This window comes from Perca flavescens, chromosome 12 (genome assembly GCF_004354835.1).
Source record: "Perca flavescens isolate YP-PL-M2 chromosome 12, PFLA_1.0, whole genome shotgun sequence".
NCBI lineage: Eukaryota > Metazoa > Chordata > Actinopteri > Perciformes > Percidae > Perca > Perca flavescens.
This window is the reverse complement of record NC_041342.1, coordinates 7,566,613-7,592,835: the sequence shown is the minus strand read 5'-3', so window position 1 is coordinate 7,592,835 and position 26,223 is coordinate 7,566,613. Positions and strand designations below refer to the sequence as shown.

Below are 26,223 nucleotides of genomic sequence, written 5' to 3'. Positions count from 1 at the left end.
GCATTCAAACAAACAACCCCTGCGGTGATTGTCTTTTTTTTTCTAGATCCGGGTCCAAAAAATATATGATGCTGGTATGATTTGACTGGAGAAGTTTTGATAATACTTGGTACTGGGTTATTTGGGTGGATACCTTTTGTATGTACCTTGTAATGTTGTATTTGATCTGCATTAATTGATTCTTTGGCCATCTATTGGCAGAACACGTCTAGCTGCCAGATGCGACATATTACAAAGTTATTAAGGCTATTATATTAGGAAACAATAGTATATATTCAACCATTTATTTGGTGTCATGGCTGTGTTCACCTGATGATGTAAGTCTGATATTCTCTTTAGCTGCTTAATGCTCCACTATGTTCACTCTAAAGCCCCTTTGAACCGCAGGAACTTTCCACAGGGACTAGAAACCTTTTGGGGAACTCAAATTGAAAGTGTGAATAAAAACAGGTGGATGAAAACACCTTCCTTGTTTTATTTGCTACATTTCAAACGTTTACCTAAGATCACTTGATAATTGAATGGTAAGTGACCCCTTTCTCACTGCGTGTAGCCATTTCATTCATTGAATAAAAATATATTAATTAGTAGAGCTCCCAGAATGAGTAAATCCTGTTGTAAGGTAGATACCTACAAACATGCTTTAATGTTCAGTTCAGCATTGGACCCCCCCACCCCTTCTATTTTGCCTTGTCTAATTACTCAATTGCTACTGAAAAAGAGCAACTTTCTTAACATTGTCTTCACTATTAACTATTTTAATTTGGACCAGAGAGATACAAAAACAAAAGTAACCAATCACAGTAGTTGTCACGACGTGGTGCTGCCGTAGCCCCCGATGTGTAGCTACTTGTTTAAGCAGGCGCATGTACTCCACCTACTGCATAGCTTACGCCAAAAACCCTTTTAACACACATCATGAGTGAAACCTGTTCTTAGTAGCAGATTATTCACATGTCAGAAAACAAATCAAGCAAAACAATGGCGCATGTATGGAATGAATGCTGTGGTGTTAATTTGTGGAGTCAGTCAGTGTTAGTCCTGTTAGTAGACTGGACACTCAGCCATGTATCAGTCAGTCCTGTTAGTAGACTGGACACTCAGCCATGTATCAGTCAGTCCTGTTAGCAGACTGTACAGCAGGCTTTGTGTTTTTTCTGGATCTTTCTGATACCTGGCCCCATCCGTCTCTCCGTCCATCTGTCTCCAACTCCCTCCACCCGTCCAACGTTTCCATTGGCTGAGCTTCCTGTTGAATAACTTTTCTCCCCAGGCTGGACGTAGCGCTTCTTCTCCTTCGTGCTGTGGTCGTCCTCGCTGTCTTCGGCGTCCTCAATGATGACCAGCTCTGCCTTCAGCGAGTCCTCACACTCCCTAGCCGGCCTGCTGTCGTCCTGCGCCGTCTGGAAGCCCATGAAGATGGCTGTGATTGGCTCAGTGGTATCCATGGCGTTGAGTATGGTGTAGGTGGGGTCGTCTGCATAGAGGGGGGAGGGCACTCTGCCGCTGCACAGAGCATCGTGGCTGCGGTAGCAGTACACTTCTTCTTCGTCCACGCTGATGTAATCGCTGAGAGGAATATGATTGGCTGGAGTGTAGCAGAGCTGCGGTTGGTAGGCAGACACTGCTTCCTGGTCATGTGACCTGGGAGGAGGGCCTCCATTGGCCATACTGTAGCTTGGGATGCTGCTGCTGCGTGCGTGGTGGCTAGCAACACTGTGACCGTTTCTCACTGGGTAGGAATTGGAGTGGCCATCGTTCTGGTTGCCATAGTGCTGCCCCGCCCCCTTGTGGTTGTCAAGGTTATTGCTTTGGTTATTCCTCTCTTGGTGCAGTCTGTAATGGCTCTCCAGCTGAGCACAGCGATGCTCTGGCCCTGGTTTCCTCTGCCACGTCTCCTTGCAGCTCAAGTCTTTCTCTGCCACGTTGTTCCCGAGGAGACGGTTAGCCAGATATGCTCGCTGCTTTCTGAGGTCAAGCCTTCCCACTGTGTCTCTCTCATCTTGGTGGTGGTAAAAGCAATGCTCCTCCCTCCCGCCGGGGTTCAGCTGCTTTGCTTGGCGATGCACTGTGGCGCTTCTCAGCAAATGTTCCACCTCGCTGGCTGAAAGCTCCGACTCACAGCTCTGATCAAGTACAAAAGAACATTGGTTATTATTGGGAGAACACAAAGAGGGTCAACAATCTGAAACAATCCTGTTCAAGACATTAAACACATCACAATTTAATGAAACATTTGATAACCTGGCATCCTCTGTTTACCCTAGTGCAGAAATGCAGGAATTATCCTCTATCTATTTTACTCAATCCAACTTTTGATTATAATGTTAATAATAATATTATTGTAAAGCACAATGTGCTTTACAATAAGGGAACAACATGACATAAAATGAGCATAAAAACAGGGACTCAATCTAAAAACAGGATAGAATACCATAATTAATGGAAAATAAAACACATGACAATAAGAGTTCACATAACCCCCACTTTGTCCTCTTTCAGTTGGCCTTGAGTTGACTTCAGAATGCAGCCTCACTCATCCACTTCCAATCTGCTGTTTCCTCACGATACATTTCTTTTCATTCATCACTCCTGAGTCTGTGTTTGGGTCACATTTGTGCCCATATGTACCTACAGTATACTCAACCTCAGATCTGCTTGCAGTCCCCTAACATAAAGGAGATTGTGTGTTTGCTGTCAGGGCTCAAAGCAGCCTTACTGTTCAAACTCAACTTTAAAGTGTAAATTGCAGGTTACGTTTTTCACGAAGTTAATGCAATGTGCTTATTAAACATAAAGATTATAACAGCCCACCATTGTTTTGTATGGTCTGCTGAATATAATATGAAAAGTTGGTACTTTTAACAGTGGTTTAAAACAGTGGTTCCCAACCTTTTTCCTTGGCGCCCCCCCTACTCATGTCTAAGAAAAGCTGAGCCCCCGATCAGCACTGTTACGTTTCTCAGCCATGTTTCATTCAGAAAATAGTGATGCCATGGCAGCAGGAAAAACGAGGATACAACAAAATATATAGTTTTCATACAGACTTTTGTATACATTATATATTCTAGGGTATTATCATAATTTGTTTAACATGTGCAAATATATATATTTTTTTTACCTCAACCTCAAACCAGATAAAGACTTGCGCCCCCCCTGTGATCTTTGCCGCCCCCCCTGGGGGTGCCCGGACCCCAGGTTGGGAACCACTGGTTTAAAACACTCCTGCTCCCTTCCAGTAGGCGGGGCATGACGTCATAAGCGGGACTAGAGTTACCGCCTTAGACTAGAGTTACCGTCTTTCTTTAACTGTCGGCTAGTAGGCTAGGGCTATATTGGAGACCTAGCAAAACTGGTAAACTATTGTGTTTGTGCGGGATGTACGAATACATCAAAAACCGGGGAGAAGGTTCCACAAGTTCCCCAAGGACAAACGGCTGATTCGTGCCTGGGTGAGGTTTGTGGCTACGTAGTGGGCAGATTTTCCTGCTGCCTCTGTGACTAAGTCAGCCGTCATATGCAGCGAGCACTTCACTACAGAAGACTATGACCCTGGAGACATGCGTCGGTTCAATATGGGTTTTAAACGCCGGGTAAGCCTATTTCCGATGCTATTCCTTCACGGCATTCCCTTTCCTGTGAAAAGTCCTGTGAAAGTCCTGTGTTTTACCCATCCACCACCCCAACCAACCAACCTCCTTTCACACTCCTCTCTACGGCGAAAATTCACACGTAATGTAGGTCAATGGCGGCCGAACGGCGTTGATAAAATCGCTAAAAAGCAAAAAGCTACAGCTCTGATTAGCACAATTGACACCTAGGGCCCTATTTTGCACTGCGCAATTGCCTTTGTACACCGACGCATGTATCATTCCTATTTTGCACCCAATGCACAGCGGACTTTTCCCTCCACAGACGCACGTCGGTAAATTATCTGGGTCACATTGAGCACTTTATTTACACATTAATTGGTTGTGGTGGTTAACCTGCACGTAACACTTTAAAGCTCTACTAACAACTAATTTTCATAAACTTTAAAGACTATGTGCCCTGTAACTTTTAACTTCTACTCTGTCTTGTACCAGGGCTCCAGACTAACTTGTTTTACTAAGAGTACAGTAGCCCCTAAATTAAAATGTTAGGGGCACAGGCAGACAACTTATAGGGGCCTGCAATGCAATTTTCACATTTCCCCTATCCATGATAATGGTTTGATAATACATACAGAAACTACAACCTCATTTCTAATTTATGTTCACAGTCACATTTTAATTAAACAAATGCACATTCAAGTGGTCAGTGGTCACTTACTACTACTGTTTCAGCATAAGAACAGGTAACATTATTAACGGAATGAAAATACAAAAATATTTATTCAAATTGAAAAACTCAAGTTCTTTGTTAAAGGTCCCATGGCATGAAAATTTCACTTTATTAGGTTTTTTAACATTAATATGAGTTCCCCCAGCCTGCCTATGGTTCCCCAGTGGCTAGAAATGGTGATAGGTGCAAACCGAGCCAAGGGTATCCTGCTCTGCCTTTGAGAAAATGAAAGCTCAGATGAGCCGATCTGGAATCTGCTCCTTATGAGGTCATAAGGAGCAAGGTTACCTCCCCTTTCTCTGCTTTGCCCGCCAGACACAGAAATGGCACATCCTAAGGAAAGCTCATTGTGGGACTGGCTCTAGTGGCTGTAATTCTGCACCAAGGCTGAATTTCGGGAAAGAGAGTTCAGATACTGTATTAGGGGACCACTAAGGCCTATATCAAAGAGACTTCAGATACAGTATTAGGGGACCACTAAGGTCTATATAAAAGATACTTCAGATACAGTATTAGGGGACCACTAAGGCCTATATAAAAGAGACTTCAGATACAGTATTAGGGGACCACTAAAGTCTATATAAAAGAGACTTCAGATATAGTATTAGGGGACCACTAAGGTCTATATAAAAGCATCCAAAGAGCACCATGTCATGGGACCTTTAGCATATGTATGTATATATATATATATATATATATATGTTGAGAGTTTACTCATGGTGGTGGGGGGTGCAGGATGTGACGGCGCGGCACGTGATGGCTGACTTCAGTAATAAACTAGTCAAATGAAGGTTTACTAACTATTGAAAACCATGACTACATAACATTAACAGATGAATTGAAAATAAATAACTATTTACAATTTTTTTTTAAACAGACTATTAGTCCATTTCAATCTGGTTGGTTTGTCAAATAAATGTTATGGTTCAGCAGATAAAATACCTGAGCCAAAATGGTACGTATATGTAACCATACTATGTATTAACAACTAAACGTTACAACCATACCATGATCCATACAGAAAGTTACAAGTTATAAATCTCAACACTGTGCATGTTTCCTCCTAACCTAAGTCTATGCAAAGTGTATTCATTTTGTTATAGATCATTGTTTGTTTTTAAATAATCCATGATTTTGGGATCCTGTTTTGTAATGTTTACTATGCAGGTGTCGTGTTGCACTCTCATCTGAACATAGTTCTGTTCAAACAACTCTGAGTTGCAGTTTAAAACTTTTACAGCCAACTTAAGAAAATGTCTGGTTTTATTCGGGCTCATCCCATAAATACAGTTGATGGGTACGGAGAGAACAAAGACGGAGAGAACGGGAACTGAAGGCTCAGTAGCAACAATTAGCAACGATTAGCGGTTAGCTCCGGTTAGCTCTGCCGTGGGAAGGGTGAACAAGCAGACTCTGATTAATGACATTTGGGGTGCTTCTACAGTGGTGTGGCCGCGGCGTTTCTACCGTATCAGTTAACTAGGTAATTCGGTAAGCCACAACACCAACAGCATGCTGCTACTGACGTTAGCCTCTGAGCCTGAAGGGAAGCATTGGCGCTGTGTCATCACAAGAGGGAGGGGCTTGGAGGCCGCTGGACTGTCTGTGTTGTAAAAATTATTTCAACATAAAATGAAAAAAAAAAATTGTTAAATTTGCAGGTCGAACGAGTGGTTGAAAAAAATACTTGCACTGTCTCAGAAAAATTGTCGCAAAATGCGAGAATTTAGTCGCATAATCTGTTTTTTTTTATGAAAAGTGTTACATAAATAAAGGTTATAATAAATCAATACCTCTTGTGAATTCAAGGCGTAAACACACTTCCTGCCATCGTCGTAGACCTTGCGCCCGGTGTGTTGCTCTAACTCTTCCGGAGGAACTGTTGCAGTAGAAAGCACCGTGCGCGTCCCAGTCAGCAGGTTTTTACTCACATTGATCTCCATGGCAAATAGAGCTGGGACACAGAAGGAAGACAAACACAGTTATGTTGGCCAAATATTCATGTAAGACAGTGGTTCACGTTTATGTTGTGTTTAAACCTCCTACCGCTAGATGGCTATGCAGAGACGCACCACTAGTGTCCTTGCCTAGCAGTGCCTAGCAGTGCCTGACTTTTTGCTAGAAGCTAACAACCTGTGGCTGAACTTTGGCCTACTTTAGCATATCAAAATTAGCTCACTTAGAACCTGTTAACCAGACAAACTGGCAGTTTGATTTTCTGTTAACCTAAAGTCTTTGACTTTTATGAACATCATCATTAGTTTTTCTAAGATTATACTTAAAACAAATCCCAATATATCGCATTACACACAGTATCGAAATATATTGCAATATATTGAATCGCGACCCACGAATCGTAATACATATCGTGTCACCAGATTCTTGCCAATACACAGCCCTATTATGCTGTATTTTCTGCATACAAATATTTTAGCAACATGTACACAGGTAGAAGTTGGACAGTCGGAAATCTCTCTTCAAGGGCCGTTCCAGTTGACATTTTCAGCTAAGGACTCATACATTCTTACTTTCCAGTTTGCCAGGCTCATTAAACCAGTACTGTCCATCTTTGTCTATCCGTGATCATGTTGCCATGCAAAACACCGGATAATACGTTGTCATCAACTGGTATTGCTCACAAAGGCTAACCTGTCTAGAGTCCCCGTACTGCGTTTTTCTGACTTGTAACTGGAATGCGTTTAACTCGGGGGGTGGCGTCATTCTAAGTTCTCACCTCTGACTTCCGAGACAAATGGAACGCCCTAGTCCTGGTTTTGAGAAAGCCAACTAGCAAGCTGCAGTACTGGAATGGAAACCAGGATACTGTGGAGAGTAAACATCTCATCCAGGGTTCTGATCGCAGGCAGCCATGTTGGCAGAGGCCCCCCTCAACTGGTAGTTAGTCAGTAAACTAAGAATAGAGTCATGAAGGTATAAAAAATAGATACCACCCAAGCCTAACAGGGATATAAATAACTATGCCTTGTAAACATGATATGCAACTCAAAGTTGGTGAGAAACCTTTGGCTGAAGGTAGCATGTACAGAACTGGTATTCAAGCACGGTGATGTTCAAACCACGAGTATCTGGGAATATGGAGTCATTAAATGAAGCCTTGTCCAGCATCACTAAACTTCTTTTAGGAAGAATGGCACGGACAGAAGCTATTTAAAGAATCCTCACGGGGCAAAAGCTAACTAACAACTTGCAGTTGTATGTCTTGGTCAACCATTCAAGTTGCATTCAAGTTGCAGTCTAATCAACTCAGTTTCATTTATTTCATTTTTTCATCTATAGATGTCAATGTCAATTTTATTTGTATAGCACCTTTCATTACACGTAGATATATACGTGTGTGTGTATATATATATATATATATATTAGGGATGTCAAAATTAACGCGTTAATTTTTGCGTTAATTTTTTAATATTTAACTCGTTAAAAATTAACGCAGCTGTGTTTGTTTAATTCATGTGGCGGCTGAGAAACGTAATACGTCTACATAACAGCAGGCGGCGCTAATCTGTATTGTTGCCCAAGTAATGAAAACCGGCAGCTGATTGGACGAACGCGTCACATGGGTTTGTTTTCTCCGGATATTGAGAGCCAAACTGTCATGGCGGCCATTCAGAATACAATCTCATATTGTACTAAAATAGTTCACTGAAACATGTTTCTGAAACCATTTTAAGCGAGAAATAGGCCGTGCAGTTGCTGAATCTGTCTTCATTTCAGCTCAACAAAGGTCAGTTTAGAAGATTTTCGTCAGATTTTGAGAGACTCTAGTCACACTCATTCCGCTCGCCATTTCCGGGTGAGTCCCGACTGCCCTGCCGCCGACTGAACTCTCGGCTCGTTGGAGATGAACTGCGCCTCACCTGTAAAGTAGACGAGAGCAGGCGACAGCAGCCGGGGACGGTGACAAAAATCTGCTCTCAAGTCAGACAGTTTCTAGCAGTTTCCAGCAGCCTTCAGCAGGACTAAATAAGCCAAATTGTTGCTGCTGTTGTTCTGAAAGATATTAAACATTCTGAACTAAGCAGAACCTTTCCTTGTTTGGTTTTTTCTTCATATTCGCAAAGTTAAATGATTTAGCATTTAAATATCCATTATTACAAGCTTCAGTCTCAATTAAAAAAGCGATTAATCGCGATTAATTACAGCAAATTGTGCAATTAATTAGTTAATTTTTTTTAATCGATTGACAGCCCTAATATATATATATATATATATATATATATACACAGTATATGTGTGTGTGCATGTGTTTATTTAGGAATGTGTATTCTTAGTAGTTAAATTAATTCATTTCTAAAGAGCTACAGTAACAGAAATGTTGTATGTTTGAAGTATATTACGCCACCTTTACATTTGCAACAAAAATTCAGATCATGTAATTGAATCAACATGGTCTATCTGTTTTAATAATCTTTTTAAGTGTGTACTAAACTAATTCTGGGTAAATGCTGGTTACAAACAATTCTGATAGCTGATATAATAATTAAATACAAATGAATGAATCACCCATTAAGCTACACCAGGGTACCCCCAGGATTCTTCCAAGTTAAATTTAAGACTTTTTAAGACCTTTTTAATACCACCTAGGATGAAATTTAATGCCAACTTCACGGCCATATAATGGAAAATCAGTGTGGATTTTAGGCCTGAGAAAAGAATTATTTAACATGTATTGTCACCTGAATATATAAAAATATAATTATAATACTCAACAATCATATTTAATTCACAATAGCTTTGTAAGGTGTTTGTACTGTATTAACATAAGATAATTAAGTATTTGTTGCATGAAGAGCTCTTATGCTATGACACTTAAAAACACAAAATAAATAAGATGATAAAAAATAAAACATGTATATTTTGAGGTGTCACAATTAGTTCTACCTTGGCTAGATAAGATAATATATAATGTAGTATAATATGCCAATGTAAATGCCAATTGCTTCAGTGATACTTTCATTCCGTTCTGCTTGACAGCAGCGGGGATAGAGAGTTGGGCTCCCGGTTTGTTTTTATTCTCACCTGGTGATCAGCACGTCTGGGTGATACCGTCAAATGTGCGTTAGGATGTTGGCTGCGTTTCAAACATACCCTAAAAAGGTGGAGCACCGCTGACACAGTCATCGTCCTATACAGAACCCTCTCTCCGTTGCTAGCTGATCAGGAACCAGCAAGGCGGGTCTTACAGCTCCGTTTCGTTAGCGCTACACTGACTCGCACGGCGATCCACTTGTTGTGCTAACCTCAGCCCCATTGCCCTCCGCCTCGTCCGCCAACTGGTCCGCATCTGTGGCCAGACCTTCAGACACTCGCCCATTCTAACCGACGAGCTAACGTTAGCTTGTTAGTAGCACGGTGCGAGACGTTTTGTTTTCTTTCCTGACAACTGATTGATTGGATGTTTAGGGCATGTCCATGGATTTATAATAAAACACCATGTTGTGCCGTTGTTATTGTTATAGACTACATCCATGTGTCGCACATCCCGCGTCCGCGCAAACTCCCCGGTCAAGAGCGTAAATAAAAACACTGAGGTAAACAGTACCTGTACTGTCGTATAACATCCAAGTCACACAGAGTAAATTGTAAAGTCACACACACATAAAGCGTTACGTTACGGTATTTATTTCATCCTACGAAAGGACAAGAAATAATTGAAGACCTTTGTAAACGAAATTTAAAACTTTGTAACAAAATTAAAGACTTTTAAGACCCCGCAGGAACCCTGTACACTTGCCTCCTTACAGTAAACAGGTGATCAGATAGATTCTAGTGCTGGCCTAGCCTGACATGGTTCACCTTAGATTCTAGTCAGAATGTGAGTCTGAAACCGCTCCATTGGACTGTGATTATGGGGCGTGTTCCAACCGAACCAGGAAAGAAAATTCCTCTGCATTCATTGGATAGACCTACAACCAATCAGAGCAACGGAACTCAACTCAACTGTCAACAGAACCAAGGGGGTAAGCTTCGCTTCAGAACTCGAGCCATCATGGCGCCATTTTGTTGCTAACTGGCCATCACCTCCTGTTAGCATTCCGCTGACCGCCATTTTTTTTTTACGTCACTTGACTGCGAATAACTTTACATCTGAAGCGTTTAAAGACTCTATTTGTCCGTTGTTTAGTTCCAAAGAAACACGACAATGTATAAAAGACTTCATTACCTTGTACCTCATGTTATGGCTCCGTAGCAGACGTTTTTGTCAAAATAAGCTAACGATTGTGTCATAACCAAGTGACTTACTGTCGCATAGTAGAGGAATTACCGTATAGTACAGGAGAAGCTCGCAGGCAGTTTCGACTTACATACTTACATGAGATGTTTAGGTTTAATTACTAATGTTAACTAGCATGTTAGTGATCAATAATTAGCCTGTGCCCATGTTATCTCCTTACATACACCTACAGTCTCCGTATCTGTAAGATTGGGAATGATTGAGATTTCTCTTGGCACAGCTACCAGAAGACTTACAACTTTCAGACACGTTGCTCCCGTCACATTCTCTCAGTTGGAGGCTGCGCAGTAAAGCTGGCCATCACCGGAAAAGTGCTTCTAATAGCCTTCACTGGTCTCCGTCCAGAGCAACGGGGGTCTATTGGTCCATTATATACTGTCTATGAACAGAACTCAACACTGTGTATCGTCTCCATAGCAACCACTCTTTGCACAATGCATTCATTCTAACTTCCGACTTTTAGACTTTTTTGAAGCTGGATATATCATTTGTTTCTTGTAAATATAAATGTGGATAAAGTTAATGATAGTGACATGCTCGCTACAGTCGCATTTCTAGAGATGGATCGGCGAAAACACGTTTTATTTCTCTGATTCACGGCTTTGTTCTAGCGCCGCTGGGCGTTCTCTCTCTCCAGTCTCTCTCTATCTCTCTCCACCATATAACGCTCTCTCTCTTCACTCACTCTCTATCTCGCTCCACCATATAACGCTACCGTGCTTTCGGGCAGTTGTTGAGGCTCCTCTGCTGAGGATTTTAAAATTAATGCGCTGTCATATCTTCTGTAACAGACGCGATGGTGGAATCTAACACAGCAGCCACCTGTTCTGGTGATGTGGTTGATTATGTTACTGTTGATCATCTGTCCGACAATCTGATTGGTCCGAACAGATCCTGTTCGGGCAATAATTGCTTCTCAACGGAGCGACTCCAGACCGAACTTCCCGACCTCGAATTTTGTGGGCGGGGCTAAGTTCGGCTGGCATCCAGGCTAGTGCTGGCCCATATTCAGGAACAAAGTATGGAAGTATGTCGCTAAAGTTCCAAATAGAGCCATATTCACAGGGTAGTTAAGGGCCTAATAAAATAGCATTTGGGCAATTTTCAGCCCAACCAATGTTACATACAACATTAGGAGACCTCAAGGAACAGTGTAAAATACCCTATATAATCATTCTATCACCCCTTTAAAGGAATGTGTAAAAATGATCTCACTCTTTCTTGGTGTGTTTAGTTCAGGGAGTTGGTTGGCTGATGGAGAGAGGGATTCTGGGACATGGAATGGCTCTGTGGGACAAAAAACAGAACTGTTAACACAGATCCATCTTTGGTGTTGGTAATGGTGTTGGTCCAAATGATGTCATTACTTACCTGGAACAAAGTTGTCCTGGGCCTCCTATGGGACAGACACAAATCAGTAAATGAAACAGAATGGACGCACTAAAATACAGCTCTGTGTGTGTGTGTGTGTGTGTGTGTGTGTGTGTGTGTGTGTGTGTGTGTGTGTGTGTGTGTGCGTGCATGTGTGCGTGTACCTTGATAATGTCCCCTGGACTTTTCTCCACAGCCTTCAGTCTGTTGAGGATGAAACTTTCCCTGGTAGAAATCATTGACTCCTGTCCCTCCAGAGACTCCACCTCCATTTCTATCCTAATGGGAGAAAGCGCAGGTTCCTTAGGTCATATATTGGTGTGTGTGTGTGTGTGTGTGTGTGTGTGTCTGTGTGTGTGTGTTCAGTGTTTACCCTGCCATTATACAGCTTAGGCGCAGTGCCTAAGTATGAAAGTAAAAACAATGTGGAGAGCATCTGAGAGAAACTGTGTGAGCCACACACACACACACACACACACACACACACACACACACACAGTGGACACAAACAGCTGGAGTCAAGACCACCTGTATCCAGTCTAAGACAAGACCGAGTCCAAATAGGAGATAGTCACTTACCTGTTGATCATTTATGTGATGAGAGAGACATTCCTCTATTATAAGATGATCATGTTGCATTATTATTTGTAATGATCAAAAAGCAAGTGTAGAGTAACAACACTGGAGGATCAAATTAGGCCAGATTATTTACAACATGATGCATGAATAATAACTATTTATTTTCATCCATTCGGCCCAGTTTAATATGCAACTCAATTGTATATAATGTGTGCAGTAGGGGGGGCCCTACTCGGTCTTTCTTTCAGCTAAGGTGTCCCTGGCCTAAATCAATTTCATTTGTAGTATCAAATCATAACAAGAGTTATCTGAGGACACTAAGAGTAGGTCTAGACCACACTCTATAATTTACAAAGCCCCAACAATTTTAATAATTCCCCCAAGAGCAAGCATTTAGTGAGACATTGGCGAGGAAAAACTCCCTTTTAGGGAGAAACCTCGAACAGGTAGGTTTCTCCAACGGTGCCGGTTGGGGGTGAAGACCCCTGATTTAACCTTTGTGTTGACTTCGGGTGAAATTGACCCGTTTTCAATTTTTGTTTTATATCATAAAAAGGGACGTAGAAATAAGAGCTGAACGTGTGTAGAAGAAATTTTTTACTATTTAACCCTTGTGTTGTCTTCCCGTCAACCTTGAAAAAAATGACGTTTTTGATAGTTTGTTTTACGTTTTATATTGTTAAATTATTTCTTATTTCTACGTCCCATATTTTATGATATAAAACAAAAACTGAAAACGCCTCAATGTTAATGGGTTAAAACGTTGGAAAAAGCAAAAGCAAACTGTGAAAAAAAGGCGTCAAAAACGTTGGAAAAATAAGTGGTTTTTTTCATGGTTGACGGGAAGACATCACAAGGGTTAGGTCACACAAAGCTGAAGTGCAGCTTTACATTTTAGATGTTAAGTCTTTTAATTCTGGTGTAACAAGAACATTCTGGACTGCTGATGGAAAATGTCTGCGGCCAAAATGAAAATAATTGATGCCTCATCATGTGAAGCAGCCAGGCATTCACCAGGTGACCAATGGAGATGTTTTCTGAATTAAACCAAAACCTGTTCTCTGAAGAAGTGCTTCATCAACAGTTTTGTTCTGAAGGAGGATGTTGCAGATAGTGCTGGACTCGGTCCGGACCAACTAAAGTAGAATATTTGGTGAGACCAATGACCAAGTCTGAGAAAATAAAAAAAACTTTGTTAGACTGATGTTAGCCACGGAGCAAACAACAACTTCAGCTCAGGGTCACTAACTTAAGGTGGGCTGGTTTTAAGGTGGACCAGCTATTCTCATTTTAGTGACAAGCTGCTGCTTCTTGTATTAGTTATCTCTCCCTCGCTGCAACTGACAATCACTAAGCTATGATGTCACCAATATGCAAATGAGCATATGATGTCATCTGCACCTAAGCGCTCTAAAAAGTGTGTGTGTGTATGTTTCTAACAAAGCTAAGGAAGTGCACCTCAAAATTTTACAAAACATATACCCTACTAATCACCTTGTTGCTAGATTTACCAACATTGACTCTTCCTGTACATTTTGTAAACAGAATATTGAAACAATATCTCACCTTTTTTTTGATTGTGAAATGTCCAAAAGATTTTGGACAGATTTGGAGTCTCACTTTTTTGAACCCACCAACTTTATCTACTCCTTTAACCTTAAAGATATCATATGTTTCTACGATAATTCAGGTAATGGTGCTCTTGAGTATCTAATACATTTTGTTATTCTGTATGCAAAATTATATATTCACAAGCATACATTTTCTAATTCATCTCTTAATTTTGTACCTTTTCTCATAGAATTTAAACCTCTACTGAAGTCACTTAGAACGTTGGATAACAGAAAAGTATTAAAATTGTGGAAACTGTAGAGCTTTTTTTCCCTGAAACCTCTGACTAACTGTAAATTTATGTCTTCTTGTACTTTTTATTTATTTATTTATTTTTTTAAATTTTTGTTGTTGTTTGTATTATTTCTTTTATATTTTTTTTTATTTCTCGTTTGTATTGCTTCGTATGTTTCTATATATGTATATATATTTTATTTAATTATTTTCATAAGTTTGTGCACTTGTTGTTCACGTGCTATCATTGCTTACCTGATTTTTTGTAAACTACATTTTGTCAATAAAAAAGCACCAAAAAAAAAGTGTGTGTGTGAATGCGTGTGGGTGTGTGTGTACCTGTTGATGTTCAGCTGCAGTGCTCTGGTCTGCTGATGGTCAGAGCCTGCTGCATTGTGGGAAGCTGAGTCTTGGAGCAGCCACTGCTCTCTCAGAGCTTTCTTCTGATGATTTCAGAAGAAAGAACACAGTTATGTGGATTAATTCAGGTTCCTAGCTACAGCTACCAGATGTTAGAGTACATCAAACTGTTGGCGGACCGTGACGCTAGCTAACGCAGCATTAGCCTGCCGTTAGTTATTAACGTTAGCTGACTTTAACACGGTTAAAATTCTGATGGCTAAAAGGTGTAAAGTGTGAATGCATTTCACTGGAAAGGATTCCAACAGCGTCGTCCAACAGTCTGCAGCTAAAGACACAGAGGAGTCTCGCTGACCTTTGAGACAGCATGGACACCGCCACTGTCGGATAATAACAGAGACGGGACTGGTGTTGTGTTTGAGTTTGGCTCGTAAGGTTGTGTTGCGTTCAATGTCATCTAGTGTTCCTTTCATTTTGTTGTTTAACAGGAAATTACTGGTGAAAAGAGTTGTTGTTATGAGTTATTATTACATTTTAAATAAATCATTTAAAGTTGAGCATATGGCCTTAGCAATAAAAAAGCTGACTGTTTAATTTTTTTATTTAGTTTTGTTATTTAAGATAAAATACTATTTCAGTTGCACTTATGATAAGAGGACACATCTGCTGTCTTGCAGTTTATATAAATAAAGGAATATTTTTGAGTCATTTCATTCAGTTAAAGAAATTGTGAAAAAATGGTATCAAGAACTTAAAATCGTGAATGGCAGTGAATTGTGAGTTGTGTGTATGGTTACATCCCTAATGATAGGACCATTTGTGGACCAACAGATGGACAGCATGATTATACATGCTAATAACAGATAATCCCAAATGGGTAATCTGGTGTTATTGCTGACTATTTATAGATTGAGACAATGTTAACGTGTAAATGAGCATAGCGAACCTTTAGATGCTGGAGATTGAGTTTTTCTCGGTCCAGTTCCAGTTTCCTCTGCCTGATGTCTTCCTGAATGCGACGCTTCTCCTGTTCCGTTAAAGACAAACAGTCACGTGAGATTACAGAGCAGGGACCGAGGACTCCAACACATGGAAGGTACAGTTACCAGAGTGGTGCAGATATAACACATGTTGAGGTTACTTTACTGTAGCAGATAATGATCGTAGGTATAGAGTAGAGTAAAGCATTACGGTGATGGCGTGGAGCCTCTCCTTCAGCAGGGCAGCCTCCTCCATTCTGCTGCAGGACACATCAGAGACACACGGGACATTTCTTACACAACTTGTTACAACGCATTATGTAATAACAATGTCAAAATCTATTTACTTCATTATGCAATAACCCCCGCATTATGTAATAATCTCCCGCATTTTGTAATAAAAAAAACATAACCCAATATGTAATAGATGTCCCCGCATTTTGTAATAAACGATAACACAATGTTGTTACAAAATGTGGGAGTTGCACTTCTTTTTAACGAAAATGTAATATGATGCATTATGTAATAACCAACCCAAAATGGATGTCTTCATTCATTTTTATAACACTGTCATGTTTATTAATTCTAACCACCACCCCCACCCCCTTAACTTATATATAACTTATATTTCAGGACTTCTTTTTGATATTATGGCATTTCCACTCAGGTTTTTTATATGCTCACAATGAAAATGCAAATAAAAACAGGTGTGTTGTATATGTTTGTGTGTGTGTGTGTGTGTGTGTGTGTGTGTGTGTGTGTGCGTGTGTGTGTTTCTTCTGAATATTTCTCATTTAAATGACCAACCACCAATGGTGACCCCAATGGTGTGTTGCTGCTGTATCAGGAGCAGATATCTGTGACTTCCTACACTCTGCTCTGGCTTTTTATAAACAGCTATTTCTATCCAGTGGGTCATCAGACTCTCTGGGGGTGTGTGTGTGTGTGTGTGTGTGTGGGGGGGTCCAGCTGCTGTGGTGTGAAATGTTTTAAACTATCTATCTGCTCTTTGACATGAAGAATTCTCTGACTACTACCTTGCCTGTCACCTCCCTCTCAACAACATCCCATGCTAACAACCCATTAGTAATATTGTCCACCAGGTAACGGGAGAGCACTGTCCTCCTCAGTTGTAAACAGTCGTCAGTCAGCAGACAGCTGAGTGCTCAGAATGAATGACACTATTTGTTCAACAGTTCACACCCTGCCATAGTGCTGGCCGCTATACTGCTCTTAATTTCCAGTATTATATGACGTTTTCACATACCGTACAGCGGTGCATAGCTGCGGCGAACGCTACGGCCGAGGTCAGCTGTGAGGGACCCAGGGACTTATTTTACCAGAAGTATTGCAGCCCCTAAGTGAAACATTTTAGGGGCACAGGCAGAAAATTTGCACCACCGAACGGCATGCTGCTGCCACGCCACGCAGGACTGACGTTTCACCGCGCAGTTTGAAATGTGTGTTCAAGAAAGGAGACGCTAATATTGGTAAGAAAAATGAAACAACTAAACGACATATATTAATATCGTTTGCACCAACCGTAGCCTTCACCACCATTTCTAATAGCCACCATAGCTAATTTAAGCAACGCATATTAACATCGTTTGCAACAACCGTAGCCTTCACCACCCTTTCCATTAGCCACAATAGCTTATTAGCCGCTAGCAGCCACCATAGCTTATTAGCCGCTAGCAGCATAGCTGTGTTACTGACAGAAATGTCTCTACAAAAACTCGTTTTTTCTGATAGCCACCATAGCTAATTTAAACGACGTATATTAACATTGTTTGCAGCAACTAAATGTCCTTAACAGTTCTCTTAATCAGTTATTGATCAATTCTCTCTCAATCTGTTTGTTTTGTTTCAGCTCAATCAGTTCATGGTTCTATTGTTAATTTTTACAAATCTAGACAAAACCTGAACTAATGCAAATACTTGTAGGCTATATGATTTTTTCCTGTTTTGTTTAATGTATGCATGTATTCAACATTACTTAACCTAATAGGTACAATACAGGCTATGTATAGGCCTACTGTATGTAATTGTGTTATCAATATGGTCATTCTGAGTGGTTATTAGGCTACTGATCTGAGTCAAAATTTTCTAATGATGAAATGAGTGATGACCTATAAGCCTGCCTTTGATGTGTGTTTCATAACCCTAGGAATAAAGATTGAATTGAATCAGTGGTGTTGTAGTCTAGTTTTTTGTAGTGATTATACTGTAATTTCTTTCCCTCCCAGCATTAGACTCGCCCATCCCAGAGCGACAACCCCATAGGTTTTTTGTAATGTTACTGCGTGAAGCATCAGCCTCATCTGGCTCATTTTCTGTAGTTTCTGTAACATGAACGCTGCAGTGTCATCCGAAGCAGCTACGTTCAGTAGCAACAACATAACTGGGGTTACACTCTATCACCAATTTGGGCCAGAAATACAGCTCTGGACAACGTGTTTCTGTTGGACCAGGATTATCCAGGCCTTTCGGCCTTGTAGGCCCTGTTTTTGGTTAGTGGTTGACTGGACCAAAATTTCTTTTCATCATCTGAAGCCTCAAACCATTTTAATGATTTATGTGTTTCTATGCCTGCTAATATTTTCTCTACTTTTCACCTCAATACAAGAAGCCTCTCGAGCAATTATGATATGTTTGTTCATTACTTATCTTCACTCAAACATGATTTCTCTGTTATTGCTTTATCAGAAAGCACAAAAGAAATTTTTAAATTACCAAAATACAATTCAGTTCACTATGTAAGAGAGAATAGAACAGGAGGTGGAGTATCACTGTTTATTCGTGTTGATTATGAATTTGAAATTATGGATAATCTTTCTAAGAATTCAGACAGAGCTGAGGTGGAATCTGGTTTTTGTAGCGCTCTCTGGTGTCTCTGGTGGAAGAAATATTATTGTTGCTGTTATTTATCGCCCACCTGACTGCAATCTCATTTTAAAAACGTAGTTATATCTTAGGAGATTTTAATATTAACCTCTTGAATAACAAAGTACATACCCTTACTGATTTTCTGAATACCCTCTATTGTAGTTACTTTTTTCCTGTTATACACAAATCTACACGAGTCCAAGAAAACTCAGCAACCTTGATTGATAACATCTTAACCAACTCTTTGAGCAAAGTTATGATATCTGGGGGTTTGTATTCTGACTTGTCGGATCATTTCCCCATCTTTCAGTAGCCTACTCTTCAATAAAAGTAAATTGAGCTAAAAATACCAAGGAAATAGAGCGGGTGTCCATATATAGAGATTTGACTCCGAACTGTGGCCCTTTGCTGCATGTCATTCCCCCTCTCTCTCCACTTTCATGTCTTCAACTGTCCTATAAAATTAAAGGCCGAAAATGCCCAAAAAATTATCTTTAAAAAAATATACACAGAAGAATTATGAGTAAGTCAAATATTTTGAAATTTAAAGACATGCTTGCCAGCTTTTCATGGGATAATCTATATGAGGAAAATAATGCTGAACTTGCATATAAACATTTAATGAAAGTTTTTAGTGGTAGTTTCAATTAATGTTTTCCAATTGGCAGTCTTACCAAGAAACATAGTCAAGATATAAACATAGTGAGTTATTAAAACAGTTGAGGAAAAAGAATAAACTGTACCGAAAATATATCTCAAATCCCACACCCCTTACGCATGGTGTTTATAAGTCTTACAGAAATAAATATATTCATTGAATTAGATCAGCAGAAAATAAATGTTTCAGTGAAAAATGTAGTAAATGTTCAAAAGATGCTAAATCCAGCTGCAAAGTAATAAACCAGATGTTGCAAAAAGAAAAGACTACTACAGAGTTACCTACAGTCTTTTTGGATGGTGAAAATTCTCTCAACAATCCATTTGATATAGCTAAAAAATGAAATGATTTTTTTGGTAATATTGGTCATGCTTTAGCCAATAAAATCTCTGATTGCCACGGTAATCCATTGAATTTTATTCAGAGGAGCTTTCCCATTATTTCTTACTTTAAACCTCCAAATATCCAGGAAACAAGTAACAAAATTGATGAACTAAAACCATCTTCTGCTGGACATGATAATATATGTATTGTCAAACAGGTGAAACAGGCTATTGCAGCCATTTGCTCACATATTTTTGCTGTTTGTGAAAACAGGGGTAGTGCCTGAAGATTTAAAAGTTGCTAAAGTAATTCCTATGTTTAAAGCAGATGATCCGTGTTGTTTAAATAACTACAGACCCATATCTATTTTACCATGTTTTTCAAAAATATTAGAAAAAATTATATCTAAAAGGATTCTGTTCCATCTTAATTCTAATTCTATTCTTTATAAACATCAGTATGGTTTTCGGAAAAATCATTCTATCTATGTGGCTCTGATTCACCTGATTGACAAAGGTACCGCTACACTTGACAATAATGAGTTTACCTTTAGTATTTTCATAGACCTCTCCAAAGCTTTTGACACAGTCAATCATAACATTCTATTGGACAAGTTGTATAAGGATTTCATAATACTACATACAAATGGTTAAAAAGTTATATTTTCTAATAGAAGTCAGATTGTGTGTGTAAAGGGTTACTATTCTGCAAAGCCAGACTGCTCTGTGGGGTTCCGCAAGGGTCTATTCTTGGACCATTATTATTACTTATATTAATGATTTGAGTAATGTTTCAAACATGTTCGCAGATGTTACAACCCTCTTATCTCATTCAAATTTAAATTGTGTAATACAGAATGCTAATGATGGTTGAACTGCCTATGCTACATGGTTCAAATTAAATCTGTTGAGTCTGTTGAGATGCCTCAAGTGTCTCAAGGTATTGTTGAGAGTTTAAGTTGGAGAAAACAATACTTCTATTATATATATAATAGTAGTATTATATATATAATAGAAGTTGTCGTATATATATATATATACGACGAGGCGAAGCCGAGTGAAGTGTAAAGAAATTAGTAAATGGCGGCATGCGATTAAATAAACACATTTTTTACGCATTTTAATCACACTTATTTTTGCACCGCGGGACGTTACTCACCGGATGAGTTTCGGCGGACCGATTATACTGGAGCACCAACTACCGTTCATGACTTCAGACCTTTTATATATGTCAATGCTTCAGACAACAACAAACCACACTGAACGTGAACGAAGAAGCTGACGAGACTGCTTTGGTTGGCCCCGTGGATGGGAAATTTTGTTATAAAAAACGAACGGATGGAAGCATCGATTAGAGCATGGTTGTGTGCAAGCTATGCAACAAGTAATTTGCATGTCACCGCAGCACATCGAGCCTCAAGTATCACCTCGACGCAAAACATTAGCAGCTAGCGTGGACCTACACTTAATGGCAAAAATTGCACTGGTCCGCTGGACTTGGTTGAACAAAAATAAACAATATTGTGTTGCTTAAGCTTATGTATTCAGTCATTATTCAATGGTATACTAAAAATCCATGTGAAAAAAATTACTTCTCACTGTTCTCAGGTAAAATATTTATGGAATTAAAATGCGATTAATTTCGATTAATTACAAAGCCTGTAATTAATTAGATTAATTTTTTTACATATTCTATGTAATATATATATATATATATTATGTAGAATAAGAAACTACAAACCTATATAAATGCCCAGTCATACAAAAGAAAAAAATACTGTGATGACCGTGAAACTGCCAGAATCTTAAAAAAATACCCTAACCCTAATTTACTTCATACTATACGTCATACTCCACAGAAAGTACAATTAAGTAGCAATTACAAGTAGAAGTTTGCAGGTTAAAACCAGATTTCTAAATTGTCCAAAAGGCACAAGCAAGTTAATTTTAAGGAAGTGTAATAATTTGTTCCAGGAGTCAGGAGCACTAAAGATACAAGCAGTTTTTCCAAGTTCAGAGCAATATCGAGGAAGAGGAAGTAAAAGCCAGTCAGCAGTCTGGAAATGTTCCTCTGAGTAAGGGCGCTGACACACGCCGATTATCGGCCGTGGGACAGTCTGGCGAGGTCAGTGACTCAAATCTGTTCGGTGTCCCGTGCCGTCTTCAGTCTGGGGGGCTGTCGGCGTTCATTTTGGCCGACCTGACATGTTTGGTCGGCGGCCGGGCAGTCGGGACTCACCCGGAAATGGGGAGCGGAATGAGCGTGACTAGAGTCTCTAAAAATCGGAGGAAAATCTTTTAAACTGACCTTTGTTGATCTGAAATGAAGACAGATTCAGCAACTGCGTGGCCTATTTCTCGCTTAAAATGTTTTCAGAAACATGTTTCAGTGAACTATTTTAGTACAATATGAGATCGTATTCTGAACGGCCGCCATGACAGTCTGGCTTTGAATTTCCGGAGAAAACAAACCCATGTGACGCGTTCGTCCAATCAGCTGCCGGTTTTCATTTCTTGGGCAGCATTACAGATTAGCGCCGCCTGCTGTTATAGAGATGTATTACGTCTCATCTCCTCTCGTCTTTTTGGTCTGTTCTGTGGCAGTTTTTTGGACCTCGGGGATGCGACTGATCATATCGACGGGGTTTTCTGTCAACGGTCGGCCGTCGGCTAAATGTGTCTACACCTTAACAGAGAAGTTCTGTAAGGTAGTGTGGTAGTTTTCCCAATAAGAGCCTTATACATATAGAGATAACAGTGAGTGTCAGTGAGTTTCTTTGTGAGAAGACCACCTTCTAAGCCAATATTATAGGGATGTAAGTAAACATAGCAACTAAAAGTCGCTTAAGCTTAATACATTTATCTTAGTGCAGAAAATTTGTCTTTTCTCAACACCAAAACAGTGCTCTTCTCGTCTCAAGGTCCCCACTGGACAACAAAAACTACATTAAGTGACGTCTTTTGTGCTTAATAGTCAATCGAATGACTAAGAAAGACAGACTTTTTTACTTGTTGCCAAGGGCTGGCAAGCTATGAGACACTCGCTGGACTGACACTGGTGAGTGGCCAACGCGCCATCTTGGATTTAAAGTACGGACATCCAGGCAGTCCGGCCATATCCATCTGACAACTTTTACAACAAAATCACATAACTACTACTGTATGTATCTACAGTAATATATATATATATATATATATATATATATATATATATATATGTGTGACACAGCTTATTGTGATTGTTGGTTGCTCTATTTTGCATGTAGGGATTTGCACAATGAACATGTGTATAATTGCATTTGAGAGTAATTATTCAATAGCAAATGAATGCAAACTATTTTGATCTGCAAGGCTTACTCAATACTGCAATTATAAATTACTATAGTCATGAGAACAACTGACCTAATGCTCATATAAATGGTCATATAGTTTGCCAATTATAAATTACTATAGTCATGAGAACAACTGACCTAATGCTCATATAAATGGACATATAGTTTGGCCGAGTTCAATAGTCATTGGACGATTGTGCCAAAGCGATTGAGAAAAACTAAAAATCAGCTTTAACCACGATTCAGTGATCACCAATATATCTGATCTAGTTTCTGATGTTGGAGCTCCTGATGTTTAAATGTAAAAATCCCAAATCCTGGATTTGAGAACATCCACAACACGTGCATTTGAGTCTAAATGCACGTGGGGTGCATTTAGACTAAGCAGGACAGACATAGAAGGCTTGATATGTACAAGACAAGACTTTCTAAGATTTTCTTACTGGTTTGTGCCTAGATTTCAGTCTATTGTTGAGTATTACTTTAATATGACGTGTCAGTGTGGGACGCGCGCTGTCACCGCAAAAGCGGTTTGTTACACCTCCGTGTAGCGCATGAAGTTCAGCTTCCATGTTTGATTTCTTCCTAAATACACGTTCAATGGACCAGTGTTTGGGAGTCTGCTATATTTATGGGGAGAGGCGGAGAGTGCTTCATATAGATGTGGGTCAGAAGTGTTTGGAGTGGGGGTTTAAACATGAATAAGGGGGTCAGGGGTGGAGCTTATTCTTAGAAAGAAACACATGCATTTACTGCTTCTATTTCCATGTGGCTGGTTCAGACACATATACTGTACGTCTCTACTTAACAAACACAATGCTAATATGCCACTGACCCACTGCCTCAGGTCAGGTCCTCTAAGGCCATGTCCACACGAACACGGGTATTTTTATAACCGTGACTTTTTTTACGCGGTTCGGCCTTCCGTCCACACGAAAACGCAGTTTCAGGGCACTGTAACTGTTGTCGTGTGGACAGTATAACCGGGTTTTTTACCTTGCGACGTCAGAGTGTGCGCCGTTATCTGCTGTGTTTGACGTCATATTGTGCGCCGCTAACTGCTTTGTTGATGTTTGTTGACGATTCTTTGCAATGGCGGATGAGTAGGATGTAATTTTTTTCTAGGCTTCTGATTGGCCAAGGTGACTTTACGATTTGGGTTATATCGCCGCCTGCTGGTGTGGCATGCTCTTGACAGCGTGTTTTTGCGTTTTCATGTGGACGGAGATTTATTTTAAACCGAGCATGTGTGGACGGGTTTTTATTTTAAAACGGAGGAGAAAAAACTCTGGTTATAAAAATACCCGTGTCCGTGTGGACTAGGCCTAACAGACCGTGAAAGAGAGGACTATATCTTCCTGTCCTAATAACTCCCTCAGACTAGGCACCCCCCTGTCACTTACACAGTTCTACAGCCAGAGCAGAGTAATTGATTATAGTGTGATTTTTTTGTGAGGATCTGTACCAAGGCAAAGATATATTCTTTAGTTAATAGGATGTATAAGCTGGGGCGTCTCTGCAGCACAACAATACTTAACTCAGAATGGTTTGACACAGATTTTGTCTTTAACATAATCGCCCTGCGATTTGAATACTGCACTATTCCATATTGCGATTTCGATAACATTGCGAATAATTGTGCAGCTGTATTTTTTTTTTTTTTTTTTATCACTCCTACAAAATAAAAGCAGAGTAGAGCTAATATGAGTCAGTGAGTAAAGTAATGGGTAAAGTGAGCTAATCTGCTCTGAGGCTGCTAATCTGTTAGCCATCTGCTCCACAACACACACAATGTGCTCTGTAGCGACTATCTGCTATCTATGGCTTCACAGAGCTTCACATTTCCTTTATGTCACTGGCATCATATTATCACTGCACAGGTCTAACTCTTACTTTAATAAAATTCAATAAAAGTGTCAATAACTCTGTAACACCAAACATCCACTGTATATCTGTATATTTTACACACACTTTTCAACATGTAAATGTCATCTGTCAGTATGGACATATATACCTGCCAAATCCAGCTGCCTCATGTATCTTACACTTCTCTTACACATGTGCTGCATTACTTATTTCCAAGAAACCTTTGAGCACAGCTGTAGTAAACACAAGATGTAAAGTGGTGCCTTTGCATGATTCTTTGTGGAGAAACTCTGTTTTACAGATCTGTCTATTAAACCAACTATAGAAATATAAATATCAAATATAGAATTTCTGTTATGGAGAACAGCCCTAGTGTTAAGTCAATTTACCATTGTCGCAATAAGAATGGAAGTTTGAGATCCTGTTGGAGCTGTAGTGTCTACACACTAAGCCCCAGCGAGGAGAAATTGAAGATAATCTCTACCTCTCTCTCTCTCTCTCTCTCTCTCTCTCTCTCTCTCTCTCTTGTAATATCAAACAGTCCACAACTCACAACATGTTTCTTATTTAAAACCTGCCATGACTTTTTATGTAACTCCAATATTCATTAAGTGTACTCCTCTGCTGGGCAGAGAGGAATAATAAACTCCAAAAGTAATTTGGAACTATGAACCAATGTTGCTGCATGTTAAAAAAAAAACGTAGTGGTACACATTCTAACTCCATTGCTCCTATAAATGAGAACCAGTTAGCCTACCTTGTCTCTCCCTCTGCGGTTGCAAGGCTGTGCCTCGTCCCGGGGGAAGCTCGAGACCAGCAGGCTGCAGGTGCAGGTGGGCGGGGCTACGGTATTACAGCTGATTGACAGTTGGTATTCTATGGGGTTAAATATGTGCCTTATTCCTGAGCAAGTAATTGTATGTTTTGGAGCACAGAGAACTATATTTTGAAAGCACATTACATTACATTTTGAACAGAAATTATACACTCGCAAAAAAAGTCATGTCTCCCTCTCTCTCAACCTCTTCACTCTGTGCCCACTCAACTCTGACACACTCGCTACATTTTTTCACAGCATTACAAGTGTGCCTCAAAACCAACCAATCAGAAAATTTAAGGTCAAATCTGATTCCAATTAGATCGCAAGTTACAGGAAACACAAATCTCTTTAACACAACACCTGTTGGTCAGCATACTGGTACAGCATAAACCGACTACAGTGGAGCTGTTCGACTAACGTTATTGGATTTAAACACATCGGTCGGTATTTTGTATTATTGACTTATATCACAGAAATGTCTTAACATTTTTGTGTATTATTGCTATAGCGGTGAGCTCCAGGTCCTGCATCCGCTAGTCTATATCCTTGACGTTCCACTTGCTCCGGTGCCACAGGAAATTCTGCCGGAAGCATCTATTTTCCGTTTCGTTAAGCTTTCTTTGT

General features: G+C 39.9%; 1 protein-coding gene across 1 annotated transcript; it reads right to left on the bottom strand.

Moving 5' to 3' along the window:
* Nucleotides 1–618: 618 nt before the first annotated feature.
* LOC114564850 (palmdelphin-like) lies at nucleotides 619–25,611 on the bottom strand. The gene is made up of 9 exons (XM_028592462.1): nucleotides 25,537–25,611; nucleotides 15,926–15,974; nucleotides 15,681–15,761; nucleotides 14,714–14,817; nucleotides 12,115–12,229; nucleotides 11,951–11,975; nucleotides 11,795–11,866; nucleotides 6,117–6,277; nucleotides 619–2,126 (listed from the first exon to the last, which is right to left on the bottom strand). The coding sequence occupies exons 2-9, from the start codon at nucleotides 15,968–15,970 to the stop codon at nucleotides 1,125–1,127; spliced, it is 1,605 nt and encodes a 534-aa protein (XP_028448263.1). The 5' UTR covers nucleotides 15,971–15,974; nucleotides 25,537–25,611; the 3' UTR covers nucleotides 619–1,124.
* Nucleotides 25,612–26,223: the final 612 nt, after the last annotated feature.

Coding starts and splice junctions, on each gene's coding strand:
- LOC114564850 (XM_028592462.1), bottom strand. CDS start 15,970: ATGGAGGAGGCTGCCCTGCTGAAGGAGAGGCTCCACGCCATCACC. Junction 11,867..11,950: donor CCAGGACAACTTTGTTCCAG/GTAAGTAATGAC, acceptor TTTGTCCCACAG/AGCCATTCCATGTCCCAGAA. Junction 6,278..11,794: donor ACTAAACACACCAAGAAAGA/GTGAGATCATTT, acceptor TCTGTGTCCCAG/CTCTATTTGCCATGGAGATC.